Raw genomic sequence first — 10,125 nt, 5'->3', positions numbered from 1 at the left:
GGGCTGGGATTGGTGCAAGGGCCCGCAGTCTTCGGGCATCTTGGGCCGAGGCGTGGGAGGCAGTGGCAACCCAGCAGCCGTCGCGGCTCGAGGCTTTTCTCCCTCCGCGTGCCCTCTGCGGAGTATCGGGTCAAGGGAAAGAGCGAGAGGCCCCGCTACCTCATCCCGCGGGGGCGGGGGTGGCTCTTGTCGCGTGTTGGGCGCGGGACCAGTGGGGCGGGCGGCGGGAGGGGGGTGGTAGTGGAGGGCGTGCGAAGCGCAGGGGCCCAGGGGTTGGCAGAAGGACTAGCTCGCGACCTAGACCCGGAAGCGCTTGCAGGGAGAAGGACTTGGGGTGCAGAGGAGGGTGTGGGCGTGTCTGGTATGGGATGCAGTGGAAAGGAGGGGGCCCTCCTGAGTAGATTTGCGTATGGTTACTTTGAGGAATCCTCTTCCCTTTTGCCCTTTGATTTGCCGACGAGAGAGTCCCCATGGTCTCTACTCAAGTTCTGGAAACTTTCTCTTTGGGTGGCCTTAATCACCTACTGCTTCCTTATAGAACTGCCCAGAGCGTTTTCTGATACTGGGCACAAACGTGGGGAATATGTCAGAAAACAGGAAGCCGCTGATGGGCTTCATGGGCAAACTCCCCAGTGGGACTGCTCTTGGGAACTCAGGCAAGACTCACTGCCCTCTGTGCATGGGGCTTTTCAAAGTCCCCAGGCTCTTGCCTTGTTTGCACACAGTTTGCACCACATGTCTGGAGCAGCTGGAACCCTTCTCAGTAGTGGACATCCGAGGGGGAGACTCTGACACAAGCTCTGAGGGGTCAATATTCCAGGAACTCAAGCCACGCAGTCTGCAGCCGCAGATCGGCATCCTCTGTCCGGTATGTGATGCTCAGGTGGACCTGCCCATGGGTGGAGTGAAGGCTTTAACCATAGACCACCTGGCCGTGAATGATGTGATGCTGGAGAGTCTGCGTGGGGAAGGCCAGGGCCTGGTGTGTGACCTGTGCAGCGACAGGGAAGTGGAGAAGAGGTGTCAGACCTGCAAAGCCAATCTCTGCCACTTCTGCTGCCAGGCTCATAGGTAAAGATGGGATACTCCACCTGGTGTGGCTTAAGAGCAGAGTACAAAGAGGTGTCAAGACAGAGAAATCCCTTGGTGAGCAGATGAAAGGAAAATTTTCTGAAATGGCGTAGAAGGTCAAGGAGCAATATACAATGGGATAGCAAATACTCTCGAACAGTTCACCCCTGCAGCCTCATGTAATACCCATAGTAATAATAGCATCAAAGGTTTGCATAGTCCTTTTCAGTTAACAAAGCACCTTCACAGTTTCCTTGGTTCATCCATCACTTGTGTGTTGAATAATTGGACTGGGTGCTGGAGAAACAGAATGAATATAACAGCATAGCCCCTGCCCTCGATCTTATTGGATCCTTGCCACTCTTAGAGAAAAGCAGGCACTGTTTTCACCCCTATTTATTGTTTGAGGAAACTGAAGTTCAGCAATATTTTGTGATTTGCCAAGGTCCCACAGCTGGTAAGTAGTGTATAACAGAACTGAATTTTAAATCCAGATTTTCTGACTGCATTCTGTGCTCTTTCTGCTAATCCATGCTGCCTTCCCAGTATAGGGTGCTGGTTGGGGGGCCCACCTCAGCCTTTGCCTTGTACCCTACAGTTACTCTGGAGCTTGGTGAGATGGGCTGGTGGGTGCTACTTGGGGTGCAAACTATACCTGTATGGCATTTGGTGAACAGTTTGTCACATAAATCACTCTTGTCCCTTTTTAACCCCCTCCCCCATTCAAGGACATCAGAATATAACATGGCCAAGGTTTTAGGATTAGCCTAAAATAGTTAAGTTCTGCCTTCCATTTGTTTTCTGGCCTCACCAACAGAACAAGTTAGTACTCTTCAGTCTTTCTATTTTTAACTTGTAATTATGACTACCTTGCTGCCAGCTAATCAGCTGACCCTGTTTTCTCTCCACTCTTCTGGTGCCAGAATAGGCATGTTAGCTTCAAGTTGCTCTCATGCTAACAGGGGAACTCTGACCACTCACTGTGATATCCTAGGGACTTCCCTGAATCTCCAGAGGGCAACAAAAAAAAGGGGAATTAAAAGAGAGCTTTGATTTTACTGAACATTAATTTCACTCTTTCTAATAATGATGATGACTCTTGTTGAGGAAAATTCCAGCTTGTTGCTTTGGGTGATGTAGGCACTGATCAAAGGAAATACTTTATCAGAATCTTAGATGAAAGCTGAGTGAGACACCATCAGGGCCAGTTAGCTCTTTTCATTGCTTGGGGTTTATGGCTGTGTCATCTGGCACAGTTTCTGTCTCTTAGTGCTGGATTCCCCCCACACTCTCACCTCTAGCTTGCTGGAGTAGGCTGTGCGTCTTGTCTAAACTTGTCAAATTAACCCTTTGGGGAGAGATCCAGGATGGAGTCTTAGCATTGCAACCTTTTGCAAAGTCATGTGCCAAGCCAGAAAGCCCTAGTCTGCTATTGTATGCAACAGCCTTTAAGGTAGGTATTATCCCCATTGTGCAGATGAGGAACTGGAATCAGAGAGGATCATGTGGTTAGTAAGAGGTTAGAGCAAGGTACTGAACTCAGATTTGTTTGACTTTAGAGCCCATGCTCTTAAAACTGCGCAACTGTTTCCCAAGTAGATTGGTTCCCTAATTTCCTATTCCTGACTCTGTTTGCCACTAGGCGGCAGAAGAAAACGACTTACCATACCATGGTGGACCTAAAAGACTTGAAAGCCTACAGCTGGATTGGAAAACCCATTCTGTGTCCTGCTCACCCTGCAGAGGAGCTGAGGCTGTTCTGTGAGCTCTGCGACCAACCTGTGTGCCGGGATTGCGTGGTGGGAGAGCACCGGGAGCACCCCTACGATTTCACCAGCAATGTCATCCACAAGCATGGGGACTCTGTACGGGAGCTCCTCAAAGACACCCAGCCCCATGTAGAGGCCCTGGAGGAAGCCCTGGCACAGATCAAAGGGACAAACAGTGCCCTCCAGGAGCGAGTGGAGGCCGTGGCAGCCGATGTCCGAACATTCTCCGAGGGCTACATCAAGGCCATTGAGGAGCATCGGGACAAGCTGCTGAAGCAGCTGGAAGACATACGGGTGCAGAAGGAGAACTCGCTGCAGCTGCAGAAGGCACAGCTGGAGCAGCTGCTGGCAGACATGCGGACTGGAGTGGAGTTCACCCAGCACTTGCTGACCAGTGGCTCAGACTTGGAGATCCTCATCACCAAGGGGGTGGTGGTGGAGCGGCTCACGAAGCTGAACCAAGTTGAATATAGTGTCCATCCCGGAGTAAACAATAAGATATGCTTCTTTCCTCAGGGGAAAGCAGGCCTGTGCCGGGGCTATGAAGTTTATGGGACCATCAATACCAAAGAGGTCGATCCAACCAAATGTGTCCTTCAAGGAGAAGGTAGGAAAGCATTTCCCATTGACAGTGAGAGGGCAGTGGACAGGGACGTGGTGTTTAAAGATTTGTAGCTTTTTCAGCTAGGGCCTTCATTCAGCTAGAAAGAGCTCCCTGCTGACCAGTTTACCAAGGGAGAGAGAGACATACTGATCCAGAGGACAGTGACCCCTCCCTTGCCCTTTCCTTTCTGATTTGTTCTGGTCAGGGTACAGTTACTATCCCATACAGGGGTGAGGCTTGACCCTTTTCCAGTTGAGAAAAGTAGTAACTACTATGGAACTCAAGGATCATACTGTTTCTACCAGATGCAGAACAGAGACAGTACCCATAGGAGATAACAGCATTGACTTTAGGGCGGGGCGAAATGCTGCCTGCTCAGAGAAGACCATGGCGGGCCCCGGACTGCTTGGATCAAGTTCTGAAGAGAATTTCAGAGAAGTGAGGAAGACAAGATTAGTTTATTTTTGTCTATGCCCTATTGGTTCATATAAGCCACATATCATTGGCATTTAAAATACGGTAGGCATTTCATTCAGTAGGGGGAAAAACAGTTTCTTTTGACCCCAGTGTTCTATTCCTAAAAGAAGCATGTTATTCAAACTTATATTTCATAGATCAGTCCTGACAGGAAGATTGTATCCTAGAGTCATCCTGACTCTGGCACAGGAATTCTTAACTATGTGGAGGTCATATCTCTGAGAATGATCTCTCCCTAAGAAACACCATCCTGGGCATACAATTTCAGGAGATTCTTAGACCCTTCTTAAGCCTCTCTGTAGACCTCACAGTAGTTCATAAAGCCCTGAACAGGTTAAGAAGCCCTGTTTCATCTGACTGCTGGACTAGGAGATGTAGCTATTGAATATTCCCCCAACTCCTTGGCACGAGCTACCGTGTTATGGAGGATCTCACAACCTGAAGAGTCTGAGCGGGTCAGCTGTACCCACTGCCTTTTCCAGCAGGATCTGCAGCTCAGAGAGGGTAGTTTTGGGGATATCGACCTCCCTCTTCTCTGAATGCTTGGGTCAATCCTGAGTATTCTCAAAGCTTCCTTAGCGCTGAAGTTAGCCGGAAGTTATCCTGGATATGTGATCCAAGACCAGGCTTACCAGGAGGGACTCTCAAGTGGTATGCTTTGGGAGACAGAAAAGGAAAAGAGAGAGCAGGGTGATTACAGTCAACAGGAAGCACACCCTTTTGTTCTAAAGAGAAAAAGCAAGATGGTGCCTGGTTTGAGGATGCAGTCACTGCAGTTGGCCTTTGAGGTGAGGACTAAGGGCTTATCTTTTGCAGACCTCCACAGAGCCCGAGAGAAACAGCCAGCCACTTTCACCCTGCTTTGTAAGGATGCAGCAGGAGACAGCATGGGCAGGGGAGGAGACAACATTCAAGTCGCAGTTGTCCCTAAAGATAAGAAAGACAGGTTTGTATTACACAGATGTCATGGGTAGTAAGTGGTGATGAAACTGGAAACTGGAGGTCCTTTTCAAGAATGAAGACATAGCTGCGGTGGTTATATCCTGCCTCCCCGTGATGCTATTAAGAAATGTGACATGACCAAGTGGACCAGATGTGTTTTCTTGTGTGGGTTTTTTGCCTGTATTCAATTCTCTCCCAAACGTCTAATCTGCCCCTCAGATTGTCTTCATCTCAAGCTTTGAATAGACTGAAAATTATTCTATGTTAGACTGAATTGTGCCCTTCCCAAAATTCAACCCCACTCTGCTGTTAAGTCGTGCTGGAAGCATAGCTATGAGTCTCTGGAATTAGAGGAGGGAAGTGGGAGGACAAAGAGCAAGAGGATACAACAGAAGCCCTTCGAAGAGAACACACAGTTTTTAAGGAATTCATTGAATGTCAGATTAAATTAGCTCTTATGTTGCTTACCTTCTGTTGTAAAATTAATTTCCAAGACAATTAGAAGCAGCATCCTGCTTTGGGGGATGTTTAATATTGAATTTATGGTATGGGGTTTACATCCTAAAATCATAGGCAACTGAAGCAGACTTGTGAGAGTGAGTGGTTTTTTGAACTCTTATCTCCATTCAGTCCAGTCAGAACGATGGTCCACGATAACAAGGATGGGACATACTATATTTCCTATACCCCTAAGGAAGCTGGCGTCTATACTGTGTGGGTCTGCATCAAAGAGCAGCACGTGCAGGTGAGTAAGACCATGCATCTGCTTCCCTGAACTCCTTTCACCCTGGCCCCTCTGGGTTCTGTCATCTTAGGATGTGGAGACGTTTCTCATAGGATCAGTTGTATCGAGGGATGGACTGAATAGGATTCTCTTCATTCTCTTCCCTTTTGAAATGGCCCAGCTTTTGCAATTCTCATTCTAGAGGATGCTGGTGACCATAAGAATTCTCTAGTCCTATGTCACCTCCTGGCAGTTGTGCTTGGATGTTATCATTCTCCCAGTTGCTTTGTTGGAATTCTTAACTTGGGAACGATGCCTTGATCACAGGAGGCAATCTACCAGCAGACAAGCATGTACATTCCAGAAATATAACCTAGCTCAGGATTTTCCAGCTTTGTTCAGACTACAATTGGACATGGACTTACTGGAACACAAGTGGGAGGGTTATGCCTTCTCCTCTCAACTGACCAGTCATCTGTCTGTGTAACCATCTGCCCACATAATTCTCTACTCTGTTTAGATATATGCTCATCTGTTACCATGGTTACTACACCACCTCCACAGACAAGTGTAACACTTTCTGGTTTAGAGCTTATGAATCTTTAAAAATTGGCCATGTAATACTCAATATGTCCAAAAGAATCTCTCTGCTGACATTCGAGTAGTCAGAGGTTTCCTCCAACCAGAAATCAACACTGACAGGGACAATAAAATTCCATACAGTGTCATGATGTTAGGCTCCTGGTCTGTGCACTGGGAAGACTCATGTTCAGTAGCCGCTTATTGCTCGCCTAGTTACAGTATGCAGGAACGGGCTAGGTGTTTCTGCATACATTATTTCAGTTTTCTTCCAAACCACTCAGGTATGGGGATCACCATCTGATTAAACTGAGAAACGGAACTTGCTACAATACTCACTACCTGTGTAGCAAAATCAGAATTTGAACTCATGTCTTTGAACTCCAAGTCGTCTTTAAAATAGATTGTAAACTCTTTAAAGGAAGAGAGATTTAATGTTTGAAAGGCTTCTAAGGTGCCAGTCTCCACTTTGTGCTTTCACAGACTGCGTGGTCCTCATGTAGAGATAGGAATATAGCAACACTTATTAAATATTTATTGTTTAACATAGGATAGAAATTGGAGAATGGAAGTTATCCTTGAAGGAAAGGGGGCAGGTAGGAAAGTTTCTAATTTGAGAATTATTAACCATACACTCTTAACCTCCCTTCCGTATTTCTTCACCGTCCCAGAGTAAGTGGATGGGTAAACAGTCTAGGATGGGAGGGGTGGAGAGAGAGGAACTAGGTCAGTGTGTGGGGGAGGAGGTGTGTGGCTGAGAACTTGCAGAAAGGACCACAGGATGGCCTAGCCTGTGGTTACAGTGCTCTACTAATTACCCGAAATTCCTCAAGAATGGAGAAGATAGAGAGGGAAGTCAGTGATGCTAAGGCACAAATTGGCTTACTAGTGTATCAAGAGGTCTCCATTTAGAAGGGTGGCACAGATTCTTTGACTCTTTCACTGCATTTGTATCTGGCCTCAGTCAGCTGAGCTGGATTGTCCCCTAGTCTCTGTTTCCCTCCTGTTGTCCTTGTGCCTCCAAGGGCAGGCTCTGTGACTTACAAGCCTTTTAGCTCATGTGATGCTCAGCACATCCCTGTTGACTCATAAGGTGCTGTTTGTTCTTTGCTCTTGGTCTGAACACTGAAGGGCTCGCCATTCACTGTGACTGTGAGGAAAAGGCACTGCCCACACCCAGGTGTGTTTCACTGCTGCACATTATGCTCCAGTGGAGGCCAGAAAACTGCTCACTGTGCCTGTGGAGGCACCATGCCAGGTGAGGAGAACCAGTCGTCTTGAAGGTCCTCACCCTCTGGACCTGTCTCCCAGCCGTGGGAACCAACTACCACACAGCCACTAGGTTTAGGATATTCAGACTTAGGCTTTGTTTCTAGGAATATAGTCTGTGCATATAAATATACCACAGTTCTAGAAGTTTTGTTTAAAGCTTTTTTGTTCTGAAAATTGAAAGAGCAAGCTTAGAGGTCCTGAGTTCTTTTAGTTTTGATACAGTTCACCAGTCCTGGGAGCCCTGTGCTTCTCCCTTGGATACTCCATTTCAGTCTACACCCTTTCCAGCAGCCTGAGCAGTGAAAAAATGTATCCTCTTCCTTTTAAAACCTTCAAGAAATTCCAAACAAGGCACAGATGGGGGAGTGGATGATTAAACCAATTGAACTAGGTCTGGCTCTTTTCTTGGGGGTAGGGGGGCCAGGGGGAGGGTCAGCTCAGGCAAGAGATCTAAGTATTTTTTTAAAGTATTCTGTCTTGTCCTTGCTGTAATGGTGGCCCTTAAGATAGGATTTTGCACCCTTTCATATCAAGACTTCAGGATCTACCTTCTTTTTTGTTTCTACCACTCTACCCTTCTATTTCAATTGTTTTTCAGTTAAAATCCAAACAAGTTCATCTCCTTGAGTTAGCAGTTAAAATAACTCTTAGAACTTCAGCTAACCATCACTAATTTGCTGTCATCAGTCTTGAGGGTCCTCCCAGCCATAGAGGGGTCAGATAGCTTTTTCCTCTCACCGAGTTTTTATTAGATATTTTCACATCCACGAGTCTGAATGCTGCCAGGAGCTTTAATTTCCATGGTAACTGCTGGACTTCCCTCTAATGGTTGTTTTTCCGTCTCCTCTTTGGACCATGCAGGTGGGTACCTAGGCTGTGGCCATGGACACAAAGGCCACCCGGGTCGTCCCCACTGGTCATGCTGTGGGAAGTTTACCGAGAAGTCGGAATGCATGTGGACAGGTGGGCAGGGCGCACCGAGGAGTCTTCTCAGGACCGTGGCACTCTGACGGTTTCCTGGGGACGTGCTTGGCCTGTTAAAGCTGCAGCAAGCTCAACTTCAGATTACCAGAGAACCCAGACCTTGATTAATTCTGAGAAACTGATAGAATTAAAAACAAAGTGCCTTATCTTATACTCTCGAGTTCAAGTGCTTTTTTGTGAATTGCTCACTGATTGTATGTGCGGATGGTTGAGCACAAGCGACCACACTACATTTCTCTTAATGACGAGTTGGCAGTGTTCTTTCCATCCCAAGGGAGCTCCCTTCTGTTTTGTACAGGTATGGAGGTATCTATGTCAATGGAATTTAGAGATCATGGGGTAATTTAGTCCCTTACTTTTTGATATATAACTTAAAAGAAGTTTTAACTTAAAAGAGGAATAGAAGATTTCTCCCTGAGCCACCTGTTATTTAGATATTTCCCTCAGAGAATAAAAAACCTCTTTTCATGATATCCGTGTTTTCCAGCACACTTTAAAGGGGTTATAATGTGATCCAGCTGTAGAGGGAGGTCCCTCACTTCCCCCTCTATGCCACATTCATCTTGTACCCCAAGAGCCTAGAGATTACTTTGGGGTCAAGGGCATACAAGTAGTAAGTAATGAAAGGGGAATGGTGTTGAAATAGAACCTCATTGATTTATTGCACTGCTTGTCATGCCAGGTGATCTAGATAGACTAATCCTCTGCACATCTCTCAACCCTGTTTTTCAGAGAGTAGTCGTCAATTTTGTCCATATACCTAGGAAATTAACTAGAAGCTTTGACTCCTAGAGGGTATCTGCTTGGGTATCAGAGTCTGAAGAGAATTCTTGGGAGAGGAAGTACACAGCACTGGTGCCCAGCCCTGCCAAGGTCTTTATACATTTTGTGTGTTCTTCTGGGACTCTTGATTTCTTATATAGTAAAAACTCAGCATCTATCAAATATAATTATTGCATTGTAACACCCATTAAGAAGTGAGTGACTCATTTGAGTGGTGAATTGGGTCAGGCAAAGGAAGTGAAGTAATTAGATGAAACACATTGACTGTCATGTCATCGCAGAATACATCTCCTTAAGACTCAAAGATGTGAGCTATATTGTAGCCATTACTAAGATATTTCACTATATTCTCACCCTTTTCTGGAAAGACTCCGTTTAGCCCTCTCTCTAACCAAAATCTGATCTTCCTAGAAGACACTTGATGGCCCTGTAACCCTCTCAATTATTAGCTATTTGCTCTTCCTCGATCCTTTTACTCACTGGGCCCAGAGGACAGGTAGGTGTCCCGTTAGCTCATCATTGCTGCTTTAACATCAGTGATTCTCAACCAGGAGTGATTTTGCCCCCCCAAAGAATGTTTAGTAAGTCTTGGAGACATTTTCCCTTGTCACAACTGGGGGCAGGGTGCTACCAGCATCTATTGGATAGAAGTCAGGAATGTTGCTCAGTTCAGGACAGCTTCCCACAACAAAGAATTACCCAGTCCAAAATGTTAATAGTGCCTCTGTTAAGAAATCCTGTTCTACACCATTATCCCTCCTCCTTTTCTAGAAATGGCCAGCCTTGAAGCTCACACCTTTATACAACTTGCTAGCCCTCCATGGTTCAGCCATCTAGAGAGCCCCAAATCATTCCCCATCACCCCTTGAAGATTTTAGCACCGAACTTGCTGTTAACTCCGTTACTACTCCTCATCAATC

General features: G+C 46.4%; 1 protein-coding gene across 1 annotated transcript; it reads left to right on the top strand.

The window, feature by feature from the left end:
- Positions 1 to 54: 54 nt before the first annotated feature.
- TRIM45 (tripartite motif containing 45) lies at positions 55 to 8,575 on the top strand. Its single transcript, XM_046645803.1, has 6 exons — positions 55 to 1,071; positions 2,714 to 3,447; positions 4,738 to 4,867; positions 5,494 to 5,608; positions 7,298 to 7,424; positions 8,300 to 8,575. Exons 1-6 carry the CDS (start codon positions 584 to 586, stop codon positions 8,446 to 8,448), a joined length of 1,743 nt encoding a protein of 580 aa, XP_046501759.1. The 5' UTR covers positions 55 to 583; the 3' UTR covers positions 8,449 to 8,575.
- The last annotated feature ends 1,550 nt before the right edge of the window (positions 8,576 to 10,125 follow it).

This window comes from Equus quagga, chromosome 18 (genome assembly GCF_021613505.1).
Source record: "Equus quagga isolate Etosha38 chromosome 18, UCLA_HA_Equagga_1.0, whole genome shotgun sequence".
In the NCBI taxonomy this organism is placed as follows: Eukaryota; Metazoa; Chordata; class Mammalia; order Perissodactyla; family Equidae; genus Equus; species Equus quagga.
This window is presented reverse-complemented; position numbering and strand designations above follow the sequence as displayed.

Excerpts from the sequence above, each read along its gene's own strand:
- TRIM45 (XM_046645803.1), top strand. The coding sequence starts at position 584 with ATGTCAGAAAACAGGAAGCCGCTGATGGGCTTCATGGGCAAACTCCCC. Across the intron at positions 5,609-7,297 it reads TCAAAGAGCAGCACGTGCAG|GGCTCGCCATTCACTGTGAC; the intron begins GTGAGTAAGACC and ends TGAACACTGAAG. Across the intron at positions 7,425-8,299 it reads CTGTGGAGGCACCATGCCAG|GTGGGTACCTAGGCTGTGGC; the intron begins GTGAGGAGAACC and ends TGGACCATGCAG.